Source organism: Cavia porcellus, unplaced genomic scaffold (assembly GCF_034190915.1).
Source record: "Cavia porcellus strain 051 isolate PalLab524CR breed Dunkin Hartley unplaced genomic scaffold, mCavPor4.1 scaffold_29, whole genome shotgun sequence".
In the NCBI taxonomy this organism is placed as follows: Eukaryota; Metazoa; Chordata; class Mammalia; order Rodentia; family Caviidae; genus Cavia; species Cavia porcellus.
The window spans coordinates 18184582-18208218 of record NW_026947512.1 but is presented as its reverse complement, the minus strand read 5'-3'; the positions used below and the strand labels follow the sequence as shown (position 1 = coordinate 18208218).

The 23637-nt window shown below is 55.6% G+C and overlaps 1 protein-coding gene and 1 long non-coding RNA gene across 9 annotated transcripts; one reads left to right on the top strand and one right to left on the bottom strand.

Moving 5' to 3' along the window:
* The first annotated feature begins 2714 nt into the window (after positions 1 to 2714).
* Ikbke (inhibitor of nuclear factor kappa B kinase subunit epsilon) lies at positions 2715 to 23276 on the top strand. 8 transcript variants are annotated; one of them, XM_063239961.1, is made up of 23 exons: positions 2715 to 2858; positions 4062 to 4158; positions 4993 to 5056; positions 5319 to 5437; positions 5932 to 6072; positions 6414 to 6543; positions 7318 to 7499; positions 7936 to 8096; positions 9158 to 9268; positions 9519 to 9698; positions 10237 to 10433; positions 11239 to 11303; positions 11388 to 11479; positions 11594 to 11680; positions 13411 to 13495; positions 13596 to 13708; positions 15301 to 15377; positions 18068 to 18107; positions 18618 to 18719; positions 19567 to 19663; positions 20294 to 20391; positions 20573 to 20644; positions 22256 to 23276. In XM_063239961.1, the coding sequence occupies exons 4-23, from the start codon at positions 5351 to 5353 to the stop codon at positions 22287 to 22289; spliced, it is 2151 nt and encodes a 716-aa protein (XP_063096031.1). In that variant the 5' UTR covers positions 2715 to 2858; positions 4062 to 4158; positions 4993 to 5056; positions 5319 to 5350; the 3' UTR covers positions 22290 to 23276. The 8 variants fall into 8 exon arrangements, with proteins under 8 accessions (XP_063096031.1, XP_063096033.1, XP_063096029.1 ...); XM_063239962.1 differs by lacking the exon at positions 2715 to 2858 and adding an exon at positions 3361 to 3593 and having other exon boundaries at positions 5323 to 5437; XM_013158030.2 differs by lacking the exon at positions 2715 to 2858 and adding an exon at positions 3361 to 3593.
* LOC111758268 (uncharacterized) lies at positions 21656 to 22345 on the bottom strand. Its single transcript, XR_002792465.2, has 2 exons — positions 22174 to 22345; positions 21656 to 21938 (listed from the first exon to the last, which is right to left on the bottom strand). It is a non-coding gene; the product is annotated as an uncharacterized LOC111758268 (long non-coding RNA).
* Positions 23277 to 23637: the final 361 nt, after the last annotated feature.

Below are 23637 nucleotides of genomic sequence, written 5' to 3'. Positions count from 1 at the left end.
GGACAGGAGCGAGCAGTGAGCACGGGTCCCAGAAACCAAGAGAAGGCAGTTTGAGAAAGAGGAGGAGACGCATTTTGGGGCCCATAGGGTGACACAAGGTTGTCAGAAAGGGAAACCATGATTGCTACTGGACTGCATTTTCAGGACAGGAGAAATGAGCCCCAGGGGAGTGGGCTGGGCAGTAAAGGAGAAGGGAAGAGGAAACTGTGACTCTCAGAGCTGTAGAATGCGAGAAGGGACCAGGTTTTGTTCTTAGATGGAGCTGAGATGGACATGGGGCACTTACCTGTAATTCTAGCCCCCTGGGGGGCTAGGCAAGAGGATCCAAAGTTCAGGTCCAGCCTGGGCAACCTAGCAAGACCCTGTCTCAAAACATTAAATAAATACATAAATGGCTGGAGATGTGAAGGCCCTGGTTTCAATCCTCAGTATCGCACACAACCTAGAAGGCCAGTGTCAAAGCTCTCTGCTGCCAAGCAGGGTCCAGAGGACAGGAGGAAGGAGACAGTCACACAGCCCAAATGACAGGGTGGCCCAGCTGGCAGAGAGGTTTCCTATTGCCTTCAGGCAGTTGTGCAGGTGGGAGCAGCAGGTAGCAGATGGATGATGAAGGGGAGCTCCCTTGGGACTGCTGCCTCCAGTTCAGCGGAGCTGAGTGAGGGCCACGTCTTTGTCTGAATGGGGTGAAGGGAGAGGGGAGGTTGGAGGAGCCCAGAGCAAGAGTGACATGCTGCCTTTCTATGCCAGGAACAACAGAGCATGACTGCACAGGGGCTGCTCCCTGAGCTCCTGCCCCCACAGCTTGGGAAGAAGCGCCAGGTCTGCAGCAGCATTTGACCCTTTTTCCCTACTAGAGCTCCTGGACAGCGCCGAGTCCTCAGGGTAACAGGGAACCAGCTCTGCAGGGCTGTCACTCAGCCCTGTATACCTGTGACAGAACACAGGAAATACACACTGGCTCTGTAAGCCTCCTCTCTTCCTTTAAGGCACTGGGCAGGTGAGCCAACTGCAAAAAGCTGGCTCTGGCCACACAGGCAGAAAGGCAGTAAATCCTGCTTGGGTTGGTGGTGACTGGCTGCAGGTTGGACCCAGAGCCTCGTACAAAACAAGCAAAGATGCACTCTGCGTCTGAGCTACGCATCCAGCCCTTACTTTGTGGTTGTTTTTTCAAACAGGGTCTTGATATTTTGCTCAGGCTCGAAATTTTGCCCTTGAACTCCCAGGCTTAAGCCATGCTCCAGCCTCAGCCTCTCCAGTGACTGGGACAACATGCTTATGCCATCACACCTAAAACACTAGCATCTGTTCAGAACTTACCAGGCACCAGGCATCTCATCTCATATTGTTAGACAACAGTCCTGAAAGCAAGGTTGAGAGTTTGGCTGAGATCACCAGCCAGGGTGCAAACCTCTGTGATGACCACCAGCTCTCTGCCCTTTCTACTATGCCATCAGCCTCCTGGGTGGAGGCTCACGGGAGGAACCCTAATGCCTTCTGTCCTAATGCCCCTGGGGCACCCCTCTGTCTAAGATTTCTCAGTGCTACTCAGGAGAATGTGGTGAGACCTGAATTCTCTTTCTCCCCTCGGGGGCTCCAAACCCCCACACCTCCCACATGTGATGGTGAATGTGCTGCCCAGCTGGGGCACTGGCTGGACACTCCTGCATCTTATCCAGGTAGAGGATACAGTGATATGGAGGACGCCTAGTGAGATACTGATGTATAGACAGAGAGATAAATAGATATTTGAGGCACTTTCTCATCACTGTGACAAAAAACCAGCACCCACAACTTACAGGTGAGGTTCGTGTGGGCCAGTGGTTATGGTCCTTGGTCAGCTGGCTCCAAGGCAGAACTTTGTGGTAAAAGGATCTCCTGCAGAGGGAAGGTGCTCACATCGTGAGCCCAGGAAGCAGAGAGCAAAGAGAGGCCGTGCCCCCCATGACTCGCCTCTCTGACCAGCCCTCATCTGGGACAGCAGCAGCTGTGATGCCTCATTATCCAGTCACCTTCCATAAGCCTCGCCTCTGCACACAGGCGGCTTTGTGGGGGACATCCAGATATAAACCACCGCGTACATACAGCACTTACCATGCTATCCGGTGCGAAAGACTGTAGAAGGGAGATTGGGCTTGCTAGAGTGAGAAAGGTGAAAGCACAGGTTCATTTAGGAAGGAAGGGGCAAGGTTATGGTGTAAACCTCAGCAGCCTAAAACAAGACTTCTCACCAAAACCAGATAGCCTTTATGGGCCAGCAGGGGGCGCTCTGCCCCATCACAGCCCCCTTGGGACCTGGACTGCTGGCGCGACCCCATATGAAGAGTCAGATTACCCGGAGGCGGGCGAACAGTCTTGCAGGAACCAACACAGCTTTAAGTGGAAGTCAAGCTTCTTTCCCTCCCCAGTCACAGAACCACGGAAGTGCAGTTCTCGCCCGTGCCCAGCAGGTGGAAGGCTGGGAACACAGCCTGGCTCTGCAACTGCTGCTCCCGGCTGTGCTGTGCGAAGGGGAGGGCGGCGCAGCCGGGCTCTTGCTGCTTGTTATCAGCAGGTGAATCTCTCAGAGCGGGAGGCAGTTAGTGTCGGCTGTCACTTCGAGGGGTGGAGCTGGCAGAGGAAATCATCAGGTGTGGCCTTGGGAAAGTCCCTCAACATTCTATCAAAACATGGAATTTCCTGGTTTTAACCATTTTTTTTTTATCCAGCTGCTGACCCAGAGCTGCCCAGAGCAGCATGGAGCTCTCCAGCCTTCCAGGACCTTGGGGTCACAGGGCTAGCTGAGAGGTTAGCACACCTGGCCTTGGTCCCAGCAGTTTCAGAAGCTCGAGGAGATCAATTACTGAATGTGGGTGGGGCTGGTAGGTGTCTTCTTATCTCTAACCCGGAGAGGGCCTGACAAGGAAGGGGCTGGGAGGGGTCCGGGTGCCCCTGGAGAGCAGATCTGGGCTCCAGGGCTTGCGGTGTGCCTCTGGGGGCTCGTGGAAGGCGTGAGATACAACTTCTCCTCGAGTGTCAAGGCACAAGCAGGATCCTGGGCCTTCTAGGGCTCCTGGGTATAGGAACTCTTTACTAAGTTAACTCACCCAACCTGCTCGGTTGACCTTGGGTGAGCCCTGAACCTCCCTGCCCATGAGCCATGTGAGATGCCAGAACAGTGAGCCTGCTCCTTGTTTCTACAGCTCTGTGTGGCTCACACGCTAGTCCTGTCGCCTCCACTTGGGAACTCACAGGACCCTCTTTCTCCTTCCTGCTTGGGGTGGGGTGGGGTGGGGTGGGGTGGGGGAGTGGCTGCTACAGAGTTGCCTGTCTCTTTAAGAGAGAGAGGGAGAGGGAGAGAGGTGGGGAGAGAGAAACGAAATCAGGAAGTTTAGAGAGCTCAGCCCCTGGCTCTGTGGAGCTGGGCGTGTTGCTGTGGGTGGGAAGCAGCCGGGAAACCCTCGAATCCAGCTCCTAGGGTGCCACAAGGCCATTTCAGCTGGCCTGCGCGTGGATCAGGGGGGCCCATGACTACAGAATGCTCTGAAGGCGTGCAGGCTCTGAAAGTATGGGCTGCTGCCGTGCCACAAGCCTGCAGCCCCTGCTGCTGTGATGGGGTGAGTGTGTGCCAGCAGTGTGGGGGAGGGGCTCCCACCGTGGATTTCTCTGTGGCTGTTGAGGGGCCAGGTGTTATAGCTGGGGGTCAGTCTCAGAAAGGACTGTTTGGAGGCCAGTGAGAAACAGAGAGAGGTCTGTGCCACCATGGGCCACCAATGCTCCTTTGCTGGGCTCTGCTTCCTGACAACCCAAACTGGGGATCGCCTTCTGGGTGAGCCCTCTCCCAGGGGTCTTTTTCCCTGGCCAGAGTTCCAGGCGTGGGAGTGGCCAAGAAAGACCCCAGAGCCCCTGGGGAAAAGAGCTGGAAACCACCCCCCTCACAGCTTGCACCGTGCTGGTGCATTGGGAGGAGGGGTGACAAACAGGAAAGGGTTAAGGGCTGGGGCTGGCAGCCTTTGATGGGGGCTAAGAATCGGACATCACTGAGGGAGCCTCTCATCCGCCCTCCCCTGCTCCTTCCGCTGTAGCTCAGGCCCTGGACTTGGCCTGGAGACAGAGTGTAACACCCGCTCACTCACCTGGAAGAGCCTTGACCTGACTTTGTGCCCAGAGCCCCAGAGCCAGGTAAGTGCTCTGGCCCTGGAAGCATCCCTGGAAGGACAGGAAGCCAGGCTGTGGGCAGGGCTGCAGCCCCGGTGCTTTCTGTCCACCAACTCCAATATCCACCTGCTCCTCTGAAAACTGGACGCGGCGCTCTGGCGGGGAGGCAGGGGGCGCACCGCACGGCACTGCAGTGCCTGCTACCCACACATCCTCAGCTTTGTGGGCCCCTCGGAGGTCTAGCCCTCTGGAGAGTGAGGGAGGTGACACACAGTCAGTGGTCCCACACTTTCCAAGTGGCCTCTGGCTCAAGCCCAGACACACTCCACAGGACACTTGAAATGGGATTGCAAGGAGAAAAGGTTCAAAGCCAAGTAGCAGAGAATTCCAGGCCTGGTGATGCTCAAAACTAGATGTCAGAGCAGGAAAAGGCGCTAGTCTGACCCAATCTTATTTCAAACACTGAAGGAATGGCACCCCTCTTATGCCCCTGCCCCTAGGCGTCCCCAAAGACGCCTTGCTTTTCAGACACTGATTTGTAACCTCTGAGTCTCCACTTTGTAAGCCTCTCCACAATGGCTGAGAGGAACCAGCATCACTGTTGGGGAGGACAGGGAGCCAAGATGGGGAAGAGAGCTGCAGAGGGCTTTCAGCTCCTCCCTCCACAGCCCTGTCCCTCTCTGGGCCAGCACCTAATGGCCCCGGCAGCAGGAAGTGGTGGGCCAGGCCAGCTAGCAGTGGCGTGGGGGCTCCAGGCTGTGTCGCAATCCTGGAGATCTGTGGTGCTGTGACAGGCGCTGCTGCCCTACTGCCTGACCCAGGGCCCTTCCTCCTGTGCTCTTTCTGCTCCTGGGACAGTGCCAGGCTTGGATGCCAAAGCCCCGGAGTCCTCAGTGCTGGGAAGAGGTGAAGCAGTGAGCAGGTTTGTCTGCAGAAGGAACTGCCTGGGAGGGGTGAGGATGGGCAGGTCTCAAGTGGCTCAGGCTTGGGCTGGAGCTGAGAACCTGCTGCTGTGACTCCTTCTCTGTGCTGGGCCTCTTTGGGGGAAGTTACTCAACCCTTCTGTGCCTCCCTTGCCTGTGAAATGGCCACATGGAGCCTGGCATGAGGTAGTCTCAGGGTCCTGGTGGCTGGCCCTCCAGGGCAGGGACAGAGTCCTAGGGCCCCAGTGTGTACTTTTTCAGGTAGCAGGTGGTCAGCCAGCCCGAAGCAGGAGATGCAGAGCACAGCTAATTACCTGTGGTACACAGACGATCTGCTGGGACAGGGGGCCACCGCCAGTGTGTACAAGGCCCGGAACAAGGTATGCAGCAACCTGGTGGCCCTTAGCCAGGCAGGAGTCTCACAGCCCCAGAGGGCCTGAGTGGCTGCTGTGTGCACTCAAGTCAGGGTGCCCAGGTTCAGCTACGGTTCAGGGCACTGCAGAGGCTTCTGGGATCGATGGCAGAAGCATACCTCTGGGGGGGGGGGTGAGTGTGGGAGGGCTCTTGGGACAGCAGGGTGGGAGGTCGGACCTGTCTGCGGCTGGGCTGTACCCATACTGGAGATGCCACTCTACCCTCAGGCTCCATAGTTTAGCCAGGCAGGCCTGGTATCAATCCTAGCCTGGCTGCCCTTGCAGCCCTGTTTGTGACCTGCAGGACATCCGGGGCGCTGGGCTCTGGTCATCTCCACACACAGCCTGAGGCAGGGAGGAGGTGGGGTGGGAGCCTCTCTGGCAGGAGGGCCTGCAGAGGGTGGCTGCTCTCCCTGTGGTGGGACCTTCAGTCTTCCCATGCTGACCCTTGACCATGGCAGAAATCCGGGGAGCTGGTGGCCGTGAAGGTCTTCAACACTGTGAGCTACCTGAGGCCCCGCGAAGTGCAGGTAAGGGAGTTTGAGGTGCTGCGGAAGCTCAACCACCAGAACATCGTCAAGCTCTTCGCGGTGGAGGAAACGGTGGGTGCTGGACTTGGTCAGGGTTGGGCGGCCTCGTCCTTGACCCTCAGAGTCTGCGGACAGGGGAACCCTGTGATAATAGAGTCTTGATCACATGCTAGTCAGAGCCATACCATGGTGGGGAGGAAGGACGGAAAGAAGTGGGTCCTCACCTGGGAAAAGACTGGGCATCTCGTCCATGCCACAGCCCAGAGGGCTTCCTGGTAGAGGTAGCCTTGGGTTCCAGTGTGTAGGGCCTTGGGAGGCCCAAGCAGCGACCAGGAAGAGGGACCTGGAGAAGAGCTACCTCTTCTGTGGGGGTAGGGCAGTGCACCTTCCCTAGCCTCCCTGTGCTCTTGCAGGGGGCCGGCCGGCAGAAGGTGCTGGTAATGGAGTACTGCTCCAGCGGGAGCCTGCTGAGTGTGCTGGAGAGCCCCGAGAATGCCTTTGGGCTGCCGGAGGAGGAGTTCCTGGTGGTGTTGCGCTGTGTGGGTGAGCAGCCTTGTGGCCTCTCGGGTCTCTCAGGCTCTAACCCCAACACAAAGGGACACCCTGGGCCCCCAGGCTGTGCATCCACAGAAGAATCTGTGTGTCTGATTTTTAAAAGACTGCAATTTAAAAATGAAATTCAAACCAGATCTTCCACAAATGCTGAAGGCAGCATTATTCACAGTAGCCAGAAGGTGGAGACAGCCTAAACAGGGGAAAATGTGGTGCCCACTTGCAGTTGATATTTCAGCCTTGAGAAGGGAAGAAGTTCTCAGCCACATACCTGTAACCCCGGCACTCTGGGAGGCTGAGGTAGAAAGATTTCGAGTTTGAGCCCAGCCTTAGCAACTTGGTGACTTGGGGAGACTCTGTCTCAAAGTTAAAAAAAAGATGGGGGCTGGGCTGGAACTGTAGCTCAGGGCTTCAATGTGAGGAGATGGTGGAAGCCACGTCTGCCTGGCAGTGGTGACACACCCTGTCACTGTGCTGCAGATGAAAAAATAGTAAAGGTAGCAATTGTGAGGTGTATTTTCATGCACACACAAACATGTGTAAGGTGTATTTTCATGCATGCACAGGCATGCACACACAAGCATAGGTGAGGAGGGTGCACTTGCGTTGAATAGAGACCCCAGAGCAGCCCAGTGGCCTCAGGACTCCTCCTTTGCCCAGCTCTGTTCTGCTTCTGCTGTGGCCCTGCCTGCCTGTGGGAGTCCCTGTCCGTCGGGACCCAAGGACAGCTTTTCTGAGATGAGCCCTAGGCCTGTCTGTCCCCAGTGTCTGGCATGAATCACCTGCGGGAGAATGGCATCGTCCACCGGGACATCAAGCCAGGGAACATCATGCGGCTGGTCGGGGAGGAGGGTCAGAGCATCTACAAGCTGACCGACTTCGGGGCCGCCCGGGAGCTGGACGATGAGGAGAAATTCATCTCTGTCTATGGGACAGAGGAGTACCTGGTGGGTGGCCTGCCGGGACCCACTGCCTGCAGAGCCTGAGCCTCCCGCAGGAGGGGATCTAGCCATCCCTTGTTCCAGCAGGGTCCTAGCTCAGCCCTGCACCCAGCCAGAAGGTTACATCCAATCCTATTATTTAGAACAGCAGAGGTCACTGACTGCCCCAGTCTGTCTGACCCTCATGGAGGAGGGAGGGACGCAGTGGCCCCCACCTGCCCTAGGGCAAAGGATAGCACCTTTTTTGTTTGTTTGAGACAGGGTCCCACTATGTCATTCAGGCTAGCCTTGAAGTTGCTATGTAGCCTAGGCTGGCCTCATTTATGGTGATCCTCCTGCCTCAGCCTCCTGAGTGCTGGCCATGGAAGGGTCTGAGGGGTGAGGGCTCAGACCCTTCCCACCACCCCTGGTGTCTACACCGCTCTCTAACTCTTTCCCACAGCACCCTGACATATACGAGCGGGCAGTGCTGCACAAGCCCCAGCAGAAGGCATTCGGGGTGTCTGTGGACCTCTGGAGCATCGGGGTGACCCTGTACCATGCAGCCACTGGCAGTCTGCCCTTTGTCCCCTTTGGGGGGCCACGGCGCAACAAGGAGATCATGTACGCAGCAAGGGGGGGGGTCTGGGTCTGGGACTTTCTCTGCAGGCCCCTCTGCCCCCCAGCTCTGGGCCCCCATCCCCTTTGTTAGTCAATCAAACCAGAAGGTGAGTTCTCCCTGGCTTCTTGATGGGTGACATCATTTTCTCCTCCATCCTCTCTCTCCCTCTCTGTCTCTCTCTGCTACTGTGGATACTAGGGGTGCTCTCCCACTGAGCTACCTCTCTAGCCCTTTATTCTATTTTGAAAAACAGTTGTCCAGGCTGGGCTCGAACTCACTGCCTCCACCTCCCCACTGTGCACACTCCCTCCTCCCTTCCTTTGTTCCCTGCTCACCCCTCTTCGTGGAGGGCCACAGAGGCCCACCCAAAGCTGCCTTTGGGTGGGATTAAGGCGGGCCAGCTTCCCAGGTCCAAGGCCTGGCTCTGGTTCCCGCTGAGGACAGTAGTGACTGCCAGAGGGCACTTCCCAGAGCAGATTTAAGATGGCATCACATCAAAACTCAAGGGTTCAGAAGGGATGGAAGGCTTAACCCAGAAAAAGACCCAGTCCTGGGACGACTTCCACAGCTGGGTTGGGGAGCAGGTGGGAAAACGGCCCTGGGACCTGGAGCTGAGTATTGCTGTGAGCCTGGAGAAGGAAGGCACAAGATGTGCACAGTGGGCAGACCTGGGCTTTGGCTGATGGCTGGGACAAGGGGAGGGCGGTGGGATAGGACAAGTTCCAGGCTGGACCTGCCACTTCCGGACAGACTGGGCATCCCAGAAAGCACCTCCAGAAATGGCGCCATGGCCCTGGTGGGAGGGTGAGAGGAAGTTAAATGAGGTTCCCACGTTCACTGTTGAATTCCCCTGACCTCTCCAACCCCCAGTCCTCTGGCCCTGGCCTCTGAATGTGGACCCTTGTCAGTGGATTAGCAGTGAGGTCGAGGTACACACACTCATCCCGGGCACCGGCTGGCTGTGTGGTTCCCCATTTGGTCTAGAATGGACCCGCCCTGCTGCTGAGTTCCTTGCCACTGGCATGTCGGACTCGGGATCCCGCTGACTTGCCCTGGCCCCCAGGTACCGGATCACCACGGAGAAGCCGGCAGGAGCCATCGCAGGAGCGCAGAGGCGGGAGAATGGGCCCCTGGAGTGGAGTTACAGTCTCCCGGTCACCTGCCAGCTGTCCATGTGAGTGGGCACCACTTTCTTTGATGAGTCCGGACTCCAGAGCCTGGCCTGTGCAGCCCCAGGCTGCTGTGGACTGGGTGTGCCATGCTGCCTTTGTGGCCAAGGATTTTACAGAAATGCCTCCTCTGCCTGTCTTGCCACACCATTTGGGTCCTGGGCCCTCGGGGCTTGTTGTGGGTCGCCCTCATGGTAACATAAGCAGGATACATCCTGTCCTGGCCCCTGACAGTCTCCGTGTCTGGGAGGACAGGGGGCTGCAGAGCCAGCTGGTACCCATCCTGGCCAACATCCTGGAGGTGGAAGAGGCCAAGTGCTGGGGCTTCGATCAGTTCTTTGCGGAGACCAGTAACATCCTGCAGCGGGTCGTGGTCCACGTCTTCTGCCTGTCCCAGTCTGTGCTGCACCACATCTACATCCACGCCCACAACACGTGAGTGGGGGCGAGGGAGGTGGGACTTCCTCCACCCGAGCAGCAGGACCTGCTGCTGAGGACATAGTAGACTGGAGAGCTTTGGGTTAACAATGGGTTTGGAAAAGTACTAGTTCCATCGAGATAGGAAGGTTTCCTTACACCTTGGATTCATTGTCCTTTAGAAGGTTAATGTGAATTTTAAATCCCGGGGTGCACGCGCGCATGCGCAACTGTATGCACGTGCACACATGCGCGAGAGTGTGTGTGTGTGTGTGTGTGTGTGTGTGTGTGTGGTGGATTTTTTATGAAATGCTTTGTAGGACTAGGAGAATTTTAGTAGCAAGAACAGGTACAGAAGCGGATACTGAGTTTGGGGACTCCTGCATCCCCTTCCCATTTTGTCTCTAAGACATGAACCCCACCTTTTATCTCTCCATCTCGCTGAAAACCCGAGCCTTCTCCCTGGGCAAAGTTCCGGCTGGCGCTTGGTCCTCCAGCCTTCAGTCGCCCCCTGACTCTGCCGCCCCTCCCCTCCCCTTCTCCCTGCCATGCCCAGGATCGCCATCTTTCTGGAAGCAGTATATGAGCAGACCAATGTGGCGCCCCAGCACCAAGAGTACCTCTTTGAGGGTCACCTTTGTGTCTTCAAGCCCAGCCTCTCAGCACAGCACATCAGCCATACGACGGCCAGCAGCCCCTTGACCCTGTTCAGCATGGCCAGCGACACCCCCAGGGGTCTGACCTTCAGGGATCGTGAGTAGGGCTACCCAGGTTGGGTCGTTTGTAGGGTGAGGGTCTCATCTAGGGTGCAGGAGCTTAAAATCTAGGGCAGTTTTCCTTTTGGGTGTTTTTTGGGGCCCACAGGATACAGAAGCAGGTCTGGTTTTTTGTTTTGTTTTGTTTTTTTTGTCCCCGAGATCAAACTCACGACCTCGTGCTTACCAGACAGGCACTTATGCCACTGAGCTAAACCCCCATCCCCAGGTCTGGATTTTAATTCTGCCCAGCACTCTAAGATGATACATGACTTGTGTGGGCTTGCCAGGTCCTCAGCGCTGTGAAAAAAAAAATCCAATTGAAACAAGGACTTTTGGATTTAATACGCTGTTGAGTCTGATTGGCAGAGTCTGATTGGTGGGAACACTGCAGGGTGTTTGTGTTAGAAAAACAGCAAGTGGCCAGGGATTCAGCTTTGTTCTTTCTCTAAATTCTAGAAAAAAATATCATTCCTTATCATTAGAATGCTGCCTCAATTTTCTCCTTGACTTCTGAGGTGGGGAAAGGAGAATAATCTTAAAAAAACAACGGCAAGGTTTAGCCCTTTTACTGGCTGTTGAAGTGAGCCTTAAGCTTGAGGATGTAGTTTCCAAAGTTTCCACTAGATGGCAGAAAACAACTGCAATGGGAAAGAGCCACTGCCCATTGAGGTTTGGAAAGTTGGGGCTTTGAATGAGTTGGGAAGCTTGGGGTGAGAGATAAGCAGTGATGAGTGAGGACCTGGGAACCAGGAAGTTGATCGAAGTCGCAGAGGCAGGCCACTCATATGGGGTCTTTGCAGCTGCTGTGGACATCCCCAAGTTTGTCCCCAAAGTGGACCTGCAGGCAGATTACAGCACTGCCAAGGTGAGAGTGGCCCCAGGTGGCAGGGCGTGTGTGGCACAGGGGTGGGAGGTGTAGGACTGGACCCTGCCTGCCTGTGTGTTTCAGGGTGTGCTGGGCGCTGGTCACCAGGCACTGCGGCTGGCGCGGGCTCTGCTGAATGGGCAGGAGCTGATGCTGCGCGGACTGCACTGGGTCGTGTGAGTGCCCTGAGGACCTGGGGAAGGGGAGGGACCTCAGGGCTCTCTTCGGCACTGCCCCATGCCCCCAGAGCCCTGGACAAGGTGGCCCTAATTCACACTACTCCTGAGCAGACAGGTGCTCCAGGCCACGTGCAGGCAGACCCTGGAGGTCACCAGGACCAGCCTCCTCTTCCTTGGCAGCAGCCTGGCCACTGAGAGGTAGGTGTCCTACCCCGGCCAGCGGGGACTCCCGCAGCCTTCTCTTTCCCTCTCTTCTGATACCCAGGGGAGACACTCATGCCATGGGCATCACTGGGTAGAGGTGCAGTGGTCTTACCCTTCACATGTCCTTGGAACCCCACACTTTTCACTCTCCTGTCTTGGGCTACATGAGGATGGCGGTGTAGAAAGGGAGTTTGGGGAGGCTTTGGAGAGTCTGAGGATGAGAATCAAGGGAAGAGCCCATGGCCAGAGCACTGCTGAAGAAAGGAGCATCCCCTGAGTCCAGCAGCGCTTGAGTCCAGGAGCCTGAGTTACAGCCTTATTAACTGGGTGGTAACGGCACAGATCCTGCCAGCCACACCAGAAGTGCCTTTCCCATCTGGGGTGCAGGGGCTCCCAGCCTGGCTGCCTGGCTCTTGGTATCACAGCCTGACACTGGGGCAGGTGGACACAGTGAGGACACAGGGGAGGAAGAGGTGTGACTCTGGGTGACAGGTGGGTCCTCCATCATGGCTGAGCCCCTTCAGATGGTGGCAGAGAGGAGGGATCATCTGCAGAGCCCTGGTGGGTCTCCTCTGAGCAGGACCCCCCACACACACCCTGGCATAGCAAGGGGTCCAGGGATAGGTGTGACCTCACATCACACAGAGGGGCTGCTGCTGCATCATGAGGGTGACAGGGACCCAGATAGGGCACTGCAACCTGGGCAGAGCAGCACAGAGCAGCCTTCTTGGAAGATGAGGCTCTGAAGGCCAGGAGGAGGGAGCTGATTCCCCCCACCTCCATCCTGTGAGGTTTCTTTACTAATATATCCTTTGCTAGTATGCAGCTTCCTACTGTAAAGGGATGTATATATATACCAGTAACATGCAAGTTTTCTGCTACTTTATGCCCTGCTACTCTTGGCAAATAAGTTTGCCCCATGACAATATAGTTTGATCTCATCATATGCTCATCTCTCTTCAATGTTTCTAATGATCCCTCAAAGTTCCTTTTACTGCTCATTTCCAAACTAGGTTTCTGTCCAGGACCACACCTAGTACCTGGCTATTCCATTCTTTACAGCTGAAGCCAGTAGACTCCCTTTCTCCACTTCCTGGGTTCCATGCCTCTGGTTTAGTGGAGTGTCTGGGCCTTTCTCTTGGTGCTTTTTGGCTTGTTCTTCTTTCCTGGCACTTCCTGTAAGTCAGGAGTGCTACAGGCTGCAGTGCATCAAGGATGGTGCTGGGGACACCACTAGGTAGGGACAGCCTGCCATTCCCTCTGCACACATGGGCATCTCCTTGGCCGTCTCAGTGGGACCAACAGGGAACTGATACTCCAAGTCCTCTCAGGTTATTGTCTAGTCGTCCACAGAAGATGGATTCCCTTCATAAGCGAACTCTTGGCTACCATGGAATACAGTTCCTACTTAAAAGGAACTTTATTATTTCTGTCTAGTTACAAACATTCCTGGTCAGGGATGCATTCAGCCACCTGCACTAATACATTTGACAGATTCAAGGAGTTTGAATCCAATGCAACTTTTATCCTTTGCAGGAATCAACAATGTCACAGGTTTGGTATACAGGGCCTCTTCCAGTGGGTTCCTCTGTCCCAAACCTGCGACTCCTTTCCCCTGAGACCTGAGAACCAGTAAGACTGTCCCAGAGGTGCCCTGCCTAGCAACCGTCACAGAGCTCTCTGGTCCCTCCTCAAATGCAGCTTTCCTCCTTCCTTTTCTCAAGGTCCAGCAGCGCTGCCAGGATGCCTGAGATGCCTGAGATTCAGAAACTGAAGAGGGCCACAGAGCTGAGGTCCAAGCTGCAGACTGTGAGTGAGCTGGGGGTGGTCAGTGGTCAGTGGTCCAGGTGGGGCTGCTGGCAGAGTCTCGGGCAAGGACCCCACAGATGTTTGCCTTTTCATCCCATAGCTGGCTGCGGTCCTCTCCAGATGTTCCCAAGACATGGCAGAGACACAGGTGAGCCTGGACCACCTGAGCTCAGAGCTGGCGAAGAACCGGGATCAGGTACATGAAGACAGAAGGTCTGTGGGAGTTTCCTAATCTGTGGGGTGGAGGCTGGGAGACACACAGTGCGAACGGTCTAGCAGCCTTTGCAGAAGCCCACCTGCCTTGGGCAAGGTGCTAGGGTAGGAATGGGCCAGACCCGCCCTGAGACCAGCCATCAGGACAATAGGGTCTTTGGGTCCTTTGCACATCCGGGAACTTGAGTTAGGGGTCTTTGCAGGTGCCATGGCTTGGCATGGAAAGACCTCTTGCTCTGCCAAGCCATTTCCCTCCTAGGAGCAGGAACGGAATAACACCTCCTCCCTCTGTGGGGTTCATTTGACCTGAGAGGCAGGAGGACCACAAGTTCAAGGCCAGCCTGGGGGACTTAGTGAGACCTTGCCTCAAACTAACACAGAAAGGGCTGAGAATGTAGCTCAGTGGTGGGGCACATGCCTGGCATGTGTGAACCTCGAGTTTAATCCCAGTCCTGAAGAAACAAACAAGAGAGAAGTGGCCCTGGAAAGGGCCTCCTTGCTATGGAATCCTGAGTTATGAAGTGAGGCTGTGGTCACGTCCATCTACCTCCAGCTTGTGCTCCTGGCCTGCAGGAGGAAGCAGGGATTTACAACCTTTCCAAAACCCCATTCTCCCAGTTCACAAACCTTAAAAGGCCTTCCTCTGCCCCCTAGTGGATGTGGCTGTGTCAGGGGGCCAGGTCCCCTCAGAGCTGCAATCCTGTCCCGTTCTAAATTCGACACTCTGAACACACCGCCAGCCCCAGGCTCTGCAGCCTTTATGTACCCTTTAGAGTGGGGTTCCCTGTGCTCCTCACAAGGGTGAGTGTGTCGGGTTGGGGCGCTGCCCCCATGCCCACGGGGTTCACAGTGTATTGTGTGCATTGAGTCGAAGCCCTGAGACTAGAAGGCAATTCTGAATTTAGAGCCCACCTGGTCCTGAGCCCCAGCTCCCCAACCCCCTGTTCGCAAAAGGGTACGGGGGTGGCGGAGCCCAGGGATCCCTTGTGCTGTAGCTGGAGCCAGGAGCCATCTCCAAAACAGCAGAGATGGCTCGCCCAGAGGAAACCCAGGAAGAAATAGAGCATGTGGACCCCAGGGTGAGGAAGGCCACCCCAGCACCCCGAAGTGCTTATGTCCCAAAAGCAGAAGTGAGAAACAGTCCTGACCTTAAACCCAAGTTAAACCCGAGGCATAGGTGGCCCGCAGAGGTCACTTCCCATTCCCTGCTTATAGGCCGAGCTGAGGTCTGTGGGGTCTGTCTTGCTCTACCAAGATTGTAGATTCATCCCTTCCACATGCCAGACTGTGGGTAGCCCAGGAAGGTGGAGCTTTCTGGCCTGGCCGGGTGACCAGGGGCGATTCCTGTGTGCCTCTGTCCTGGCAGTGCCTAGGCCTCCCCATCTTCCGGGTGGCAAGGGCCACTCTCCAAGGGGCAGCGCTGCTCAACATTCTCTAACTCAGCTGGGCTGTGCTGGTGTGTGAGTGGGTGGGGGAGGAGGACCAAGGTGTCCACGCTCAGGGCCAGCACAGCTATGCCCACTCCCACGGCTACCTGGTCCCCTCCCTTGGTCTTTACCTGTGCTGTTTGATTCTCCCTGCCTCTGCCACAGCACCCAGCAGATCCAGAGTTGTCTGGACAAGATGTACCTCATCTATAAGCAGTTCAAGAAGTCTCGGATGAGGCCAGGTGAGCCCTTAGGCGGCCCTCCTGTCATGTGGTGTCCTCCCTGCAGAGCTGCTGGGGCTGCTCTGCTGCCAATGTTTTGGGGTACCCAGCACAGCTGGTCCAAGGCCAGGTCCCCACTGTCACACAGCCTGCAGGCTGGCGGGTGACACACAGCTCTGGCATCTGCACATGGCCTTGTGAGAGCTCAGATGACGTGAGTAGGGGTGCAGTGGGCTGGAGCCTGATGCAATGGAGTGTGGCCCTGGCCAGGTATGGTGGTGCATGCTTGTCACCCCAGCCACCCTGGCGGCAGAGAGGCAGGAGGATCACAGATTTGAAGCCAGCGTGGGGGACTTAGAGACCCTGCCTCAAAATTTAAGAAAGGGCTGAGGATGTAGCTCAGTGGTGGGGCACTTGCTGGCATGTGTGAACCACTGAGTTCAGTCCCAGTCCTGAAGAAACAAAACAGAAGTAGCCCAGGAGAGGGCCTCCTTGCTGTGCCAGGGCACTTGATAGTTTATTGAGTGTTTTCCTGTGTACTGACTTTGGGGCACTGAGGTAGCCAGGTTTTCCAGGAAAGGGGATCAAAAAAATCCCAGTTGGTGCTACTGGGCCATACATCTTGCCAACATTATCTGTTGTACCTCAAGAAGAGCCTGGGCAGGGACACCATTCACATATATATTGTTAAATTTTCTCGCAGCCAATTTTTCATTTTTGCCTTGTTTTAGTTTTTTGAGACAGAGTCTCACTGTGTATTTCAGGCTGGCCTTGAACTCCCTGCGTAGCCCAGGCTGTCCTCATACTTGTAGGGGATCTTCCAGCCTCAGACTCTCAAGTGCTGGGATTACAGACATGCACCACCATGCTCAGCTTATAGCCAAATTAGAAAATAGAAAGCAACAGGTGAAATTAATTTTGATATATTTTACTCAATATATCCCCTGTGTCACTTCTGCATGTAATCAGTATAAACAAGATTAAAGAGAGATTTCATGTTCCTTGTCTGTGGTGAGGCTTCAAAATCTCGTGTGTATTTCATGAGATGGCACTCCTATATTTGGAAGCTGAATGTATCACGAAGTAAAATGTAGTGTTAATGAAACCATAAAGCTACGTTTAATGGGAAAGATATGTTACACTGTATTAGTTTCAAAATTCAAATTAATTCAAGTGAAAACTCAGGTTCTCAGTTGCACTCACTGTGTCAGGAGCTCTGTAGCTGTGGGTGTTGGTGGTCACTGCAGTGGACACACAGGTGTACATAGGACAGCCTCTTTCTTCACAGGCCCTGGTCCTGCCTCTGGGTCTGGCCTCAAGGACCCACAGGACTAGGGGAGGCAAAGAGGCTGACAGCACTTTGGGGCTCAACAAGGCTGCCCCATACCCACTTGGCTGCCTTGATAGTGACTTCAAACCTGAGGCTTGGAGTCCACAATGCTGTCACTCAAAACTGTAGCCCCTCCCTGGTGCCAGGACCCATGCTAAGGGCTGTGGTGTTTTTACATTATTTAATGCTCACAGACACTGTAGACACCATATCCTCTCCATTTTACAGGTGAGGAAACTGAGACACAGAAAGGCTAAGTAGCCAGGGCAATGTAGGCCCCACTGCTTTTAATCACCCCTTTTGACAGCTTTGAAGGACTTTTATTTCTAATGGCCTTTCACATCCTTTATCAAAATCAGAAATGAACCCTTAACTGGTCACATGTGGAACACCAGCAAAAGATGCTATTCCAGCTGGGTGTGCTGGTGCATGCCTGTAATCCCAGCTGCTAGGGAGGCTAAGGCAGGAGGATCTCAAATTCAGTGCCAGCTGGGGCAAACTTGGGAAAACCCTGGCTTAAAATAAAAATGTAACAAAGGCCTGGGAATGCAGCTCAGTGAAAAGCCCCAGGTTCAATCACTAGTACTGCATAAGAGCGAGCGGGTGAGGAAGCCAGTGGAAAAGGGTTAGCAGTTTTCTGAGCAGCCTCTTCGAAGATCTGCACAGGAGTCCTGCGAAGTACATGAATAGAGGAAGACGCAGGCTCCCTGAGGCCAGATCACTTGCTGTTAGCAGGCAGGGCTGGGACTTATTCCAGAGCTCCAGATGTCACAAGTGCTGTCAGCTGCTGCAGACCCAGGGAGGGAGTCCTGGGAAGAGCTGAATGGGCAGACTTAAATGCGTCACCTCACTTTACAGCCACCACTATCTAGAAGGGCCATTCCCAGCAGGGGGCAGCACGTCCTAGCACTTGAGCATCAGGGTTCTTCAGCACTCAGGCCCAGAGTATCAGCATGCAAAACTACAGCTGGCAAAAGTGCCTCTTTTGGCAAAAGTGGCTGGGCAGAGAGGGGAGGCTCCAGTGATAGCCCAGCTTCTCCAGCTCATTCCTGCAGAACCACTGGCTGTGTGTGCAGCATGACTGCATGACGGCCAGCTGCAGACCTTAGCTACTTGTGAGTGTTGGTGAGGGGCCACTCATCCTTGCCACCCCATCTGCAGCATCTCTGTCGCTCCAGCACAGGCGTCTCCCTCAGAAGCCTGTGGCAGTTTCTCCGCAGCTTCTCCTCCTTCTGCCCATCCTGGCTCCCTGGGCTGCGGGCTCCCCTAAAATTCGACCCCAGGCTGGCTGGTTGCATCTGCGTAACTGTCCCCTACCCTGTGGCACTCCGTGGTGTGGACTGCTTCAGTAGGTGACCTCATTCCCGACTATTTCCTTCAGGGCTTGGCTACAATGAGGAACAGATCCACAAGCTGGATAAGTGAGTGCCCCGGCCTCCGGAAGCGGGGTGGGACAGGGTCACAGGGCACAGTGATGCCCTGTGCCAAATGGGCAGGGGGAGGCCCTGATCCCCAGCTGTGGCTGGGCAGTGGGTTGGGGGCAGCTGTGTTGGGGACAGGTTTCTGGGGCCAGGGGCAGGGGGAGGCTTCGCAGTTCCCCCACCCCTACACACATGTGCACACACAGTCATGTTTCCTGTAACTGTGTGTCCTCTCACCCAGGGACCTAGCTTGAGTGTGTCCTGTGCATTCTCCAGGGCCCTTTGTCCCCCTTCCTTGTCCACCTATTGATGCATCTGTCTAGCTGGCCTCCAGCCTTCCGAGTCCCAGTGTGTGGCCATTGTCTCCTTCCTCCTCGGGTCCTATCCCTGTGGTGGGCCCAGGCATTGGGCACTTGTGCCAGGTGGTGGTGGAGACGGACAGAGATGCTAACTTAGTGCACCGGTGGCCATGGTCGCTCATGCCTATGCCTCGCTTCTTGGTCTCCCCAGGGTAAATTTCAGTCATTTAGCCAAGAGACTCCTGCAGGTGTTCCAGGAGGAGTGTGTGCAGAAGTATCAGGCATCCCTGGTCACACATGGCAAGTGGATGAGGTAATGGCCTGCCTCTCCTTTCTCCTAAACCTGTGGGCCCCAGTGCTGCAGAGGACCTGGAGGGAGAAGTTAGCGCAGGAAGAAATGGGAAGAAACACAGGTTTAGGGACCTGGTAGACCAGGCACCTGCTGGGTGACTTCCCTAGGTTTGCTAATCTGCTCCACAGTATCTACTCTGTAATTGGATGACAGGTGAGGGAACTGAGGCTTGGATCATTGGTCTCCCGTCCTTGCTGATGGGACACCAAGTCCCCTGAGGCCAGGACAAGCAGCTTCTAGGCTTTGGAGTGAGTGTGGAGCAGGGGCAGGCAGTGTCCTCTGACAGACTCCTCTCACCCCGGTACCTCTGGGAGCTTGGGGGCTCCTTTTCGGGTAGCCCCTGCCTCCCCCACTATGTGAGCCCAGCCCCCTCTGGGAAGAGAGGGCGGTTTCCCGAGTGCCGTGCGACCTGCAGGCCTGTGAGCCCCCAGCCTCATGGTATGAGGTGCCTGGCTCCTGTCTCCAGCCCACCCTGAAGTCTGAGCAGGGCTGGGGCAGCAGTAGGTTAAAAGCCCCTCTCGGTGACCGTGGTGTGGAGTCAGGGTGGAACCAACACAGGTTAATAGCTCAGTTTCCTCTCTATGCAAAGAGCAAATATCCCTGCTCACACACAGCCCGATGACAAGCATCATCCGCTATATGACAGTGGGGCAGGTGATAGCTGAGCCACACTCAGAAGGGAAGGGGCTGTGAGGGGAGCAAATGCCTGGACCCAGGGGTATCTGTGTGATGGCCTGATGATGGCAGGGGCCCTGGAAGGTGACAGCTGGGTCCCATTCCAACCCTAACCTCTACCTGCCTTCTCCAGAGAGGTGCAGAAGACCAGGAACCAACTGCGCCTGGCCAGCTGGTCTGTGTCCACTTGCAACACAGAAGCCCAGGGAGCCCAGGAGAACCTGAACAAGGTGCGAGCCTATAGGGCCACCAAGGGGCTGTGGAGGGGAGGCTTTTGGGTGCCCTGTGTGTGTTGGGGTGGGGATCGTTCCCCTGCAAGACAGAGTTGCCTTGGCCAAATCCTAGGACTTCCATGCAGGTCAGAGGTCTCTAACTTACAAATGTGCCCCAAGGTGTGGACAGGGCATGTCTGGAATACATTTCCTGCTGATCTCAGACTAAAGAGCAAGGGCAGGGGCTATGGGTGCTGGTCATGGGCTGGAGAGGGGCTGCTCCTCCCAGGGATTCCCGCTGCCTCCTGCCTCCTGCTGGTGCCTCAGGCAGTGACTTGCTGCTGTCAGAGACCAGTCAGGGTCACCCCTGCTCCTTCTCCAAAGCTTGTGGCGTGGGATGCGTCCTGAGTGGTTGAGGTTAGACACAAAAGTGAACTGGGCAGCCTGGATCCTTCAACTGGAGTCCAGACAAGTGAGAATAGTGCCAGCTGTGTTTCCAGGATGTGAAGGAAGGGCCTGTGGGGAAGATAGGACGATTCTGGGGATTCAGGGATGCAGGCGGGGGCAGTTTCATTATCCCCTCCTGCTCATCCTACCCCACCATGCAAATCTGGCACCTCCCCTGACTAAAGCGTGGCTTTGCTTCAGATCCTTGACCAGCTCCTTCAGGACAGGTCCGGGGCTGAGGCCTCACCGCCCACCATGGCTCCACATCCCAGCGCTGCTCCAAAGGACCTGGTTGTGCAGTAAGTGCCAGATGGCATGAATGTGCATGCTGTGGTGCATGTGTGCGTGCCTGCATGTGTGTGAAGGCTGCGAGTTCAAGGCCGAGTTGTTTTCCTGGACACTGCCTGAGTGGGGCTGTAGTGGAGGTCTGTGCCTTGGCACATCGGCCTCACCCAGCTCTCCGGCCTCTGCCATGGACAGCATGCAGGAGCTCTATGAGGAGATGAAGCTGCTGGCTTTTGACCTCCAGGACAATAACCGTGTCATCGAGCGGTAAGGAGGCCTTGCTGTGTTGGGAGGGTTGGGTCTTCCAGTGCTGTGCCCTCAGGTTACAGAGTCCTTAAGGTCCTGTGCAAGCTGGAAGGCATCTGTTCACTTCCTGCTAAAGTGTTGCAGCACAGGTCTGGTCTGCAAGTGAGTCGCTGTCCAGAGGAGCTGTGGGTTTCATTCCATCCTTGTCCATCCATCCATCCATCCACCCATCCATCCATCCGTTCATGGCACTGGGGATTGAACCCAGGGCCTTCCCACTGAGCTGCGTTAAATGATTTATTTTGAGATGGGGTCTTGATGAGTTGCCCAGCTGGGCCCTTACTTGCTATCCACCTGCCTCAGCTAGGGTTATGCACCAGGTTTTCACTTAGTCTTTGAAACACAGTGCTCAGTGCCATCAGAGAGCCAGGACTGTGAGGCAGGAAGCTGGGTGTGCATGCGGGTCCTGCCCCTCAGCACAGGTGGATGCTGTGTATGAGGCCTCCCCACCCACTCCTCGTGTCCCCATGGTCCTCCCCAGAGGAGGCAGTGCTCTGTGCCTAGGCCCCTCCTGCAGACCACCCCACACTGCTTGGTCCTCACGGCCTGTCACCCCTGCCTCCCTTGCTCCCGTGGTCCTGTTCCTCCCACCCTGCTCACAGTGCTGGGGCCACAGAGGGGAATGTATGCAGCCGCAAAGGCTTTCGGATTCTGGGCCCCCATAAAAGTCACAAGAGAGAGCGGGCCAGTTCTCCTGTAACACGTTGGGAGAAGACTGCACAGAGCGTGTAAATACCAGAGAGATGATCTCAAAAGAAAAACACAAACTGGCACACGCTGCTACGTCCTCCCAGCATCCTGTCTGTCCTGTCCCCGTGAGGGCCTAGGGGCCCGGCAGAAGAGGTAGCAGAGATCCTGGCAGGAACTGGATCCTGACTGTCCCTTACCTACACACATCTCAGGAAGACCCTGCTCAGCCCTGAACTTCAGTCCTCTCCCCCATGAAACAGGAATGATAATTCCTACCTCATGTGGGCTTATTTAACAGAGTTTATTTAATAAGCTGGGATAGGCAAGGAGCTGGGGAGCAGCGGGTAGGAGTGGGTTTGAGTGCTGAGATTACAGGAGCCACCAGACCTGGTACATCTTCTTAAGTATCCACAACAGGAGATTCTGAAGCTTCTTGGAAAGATTTTCCAAAACAACCCTCTGGTCAGGAAGTTCCAATTTTAGTGCCGACATAAATTTGTCTTGCTATGATATGTAGTCCCCTTGCAAACTTTATTTTAGGGAGTTTTCACTTCCTTATTCAGATCTGCAGGTACAGAGCCAAATGAACCAGTTTGACCTCCTTCTCCCTCCCCTGAACTCAGCTGAGTGGTAGAATTCACCCAGGAGCTCCTCAAAGGTGCATGCCCAGGTCTTGCCAGAGACTCTGGGCATGGGCTGGGGTTAAGGGCTTTGTAAAGTTCCTTGCTGATTCTATCATGCAGTCTGAGCTGAGAGGCAGTGGGGTACAGGATGCTGCAAGAGCAGAGCTGGGAACCTACCAAGCTGGGCTTCTTCAGGACGCAGACGGTGCTGAGGTCTCGGGTAGCTCCTGAGCACAGCTGCCCACCTTTCTCATTGCAGGTTGAGTAGAGTCTCATCTCCTCCAGACGCCTGAGCTCCCGGGATGCATGAGCCTTCTAGAAGCATCAGAGGCGTTGCACGCTGCTCTCCTGCACATGGGACAAACCCAGGGTGACATCTGGTCCCCTCTCTTCAGCCTTCTACCTCCATCCTGGCACAGCCAGGAGCTGTCCCCAGCATTATCGCCCGCTGCCTGTGCCCCTGGCTTTCTCTGTCAGGACCCACAACAAACCATGGCAGCAACCACCAGGCTGGCCTTTGTGCCTCATCCTTACCCCCTGGCATGGAGGGCTGAGGCTGGCTGGGCCTCCCCAGGGATCCACAGAGGAGGCCTGGGTCTTCCTTCCTCTTCCTCCTTGAGCAACTCACAGGGGACAGAGTCTTGACTCTCCCCTCCGGACTTCCTGAGGGTCACCACCGTTAGTCACAGGTGGCAGAGCCTCACTAGCCTTCTGCTCAGGCTGACAAGGTGGGTGGAGGTAGAGGCCAGCACTCTGGGGACTCTTCCCTCTCCACTCTCTCTGAGGTGCTGCGTGGCCCTGGGGTACAGCTGGGGGTCATCTGCAGACAGCTGGGCGGACAGCACCGCCTGGAAGGCCCAAGCCTGGAGTGGAGGGGTGGAATAAATGCCGCTGCCATGTCTGTTCACTGTGGCACTTGCTGGGCTGTGTCGGAGGGGAAGAGAGGCCCTCAGCTGGGTGCGTTGGCTGACCAGACAGGGCTAGGTGGGGAATTTGTGAGGAGACAAAAATGGGGAAACAGGCCAGGCTGGTGATTCCAGGCTCCACTTCCTGCTTAATGTATCCTAATTTCAGGAGAGAGCCCACGGCAGATGGCTTCTTGCTGGAGGAAGGGCTCTTCTGTCTCTGTTCTCTGAGAAGTTGTGCATGGGGCCTGGAGAAAGTTTAGGTTTTTTTTTTTTAAACCCCCCTCCTAAACCACTAAGTAGCTACTGCTTTTGCCCCTCCCCATCACTGTTTACAACCAAAGTGTGAGTAAAATGTTCAGTATTGCTATGGGACATTTTAAGTCTTCCCTCATCTCTAGTGTAAAAGCTGGAGCAGCGCCTGGGTAAGGCTTGCAAATAAGTCACTCCCTGCAGATAGACACCCGGTGCTGAGCACCCACCCAGCCTGGACACTGGTAGGAGGAACAGGGGACACAGTAAGGCAGCCAGGAGGAGAGAGAGGTGAGAAGCCCCACTATGAGCTCTGGAGCATGAAGGTAGACTGTGCTTGATGCCAAATAGCCCGAGACCCTTCCCGCCTCTCTGTGGCCTCCTCAGTGTCTCCTGGTGCTCCACCCCATGACCTGCAGGCAGGGGCTGGGGAGTCTGAGAGTCTTCGGTTCCAGTGCTGCCGCTCTAGCTCCTCTGCTTCTCC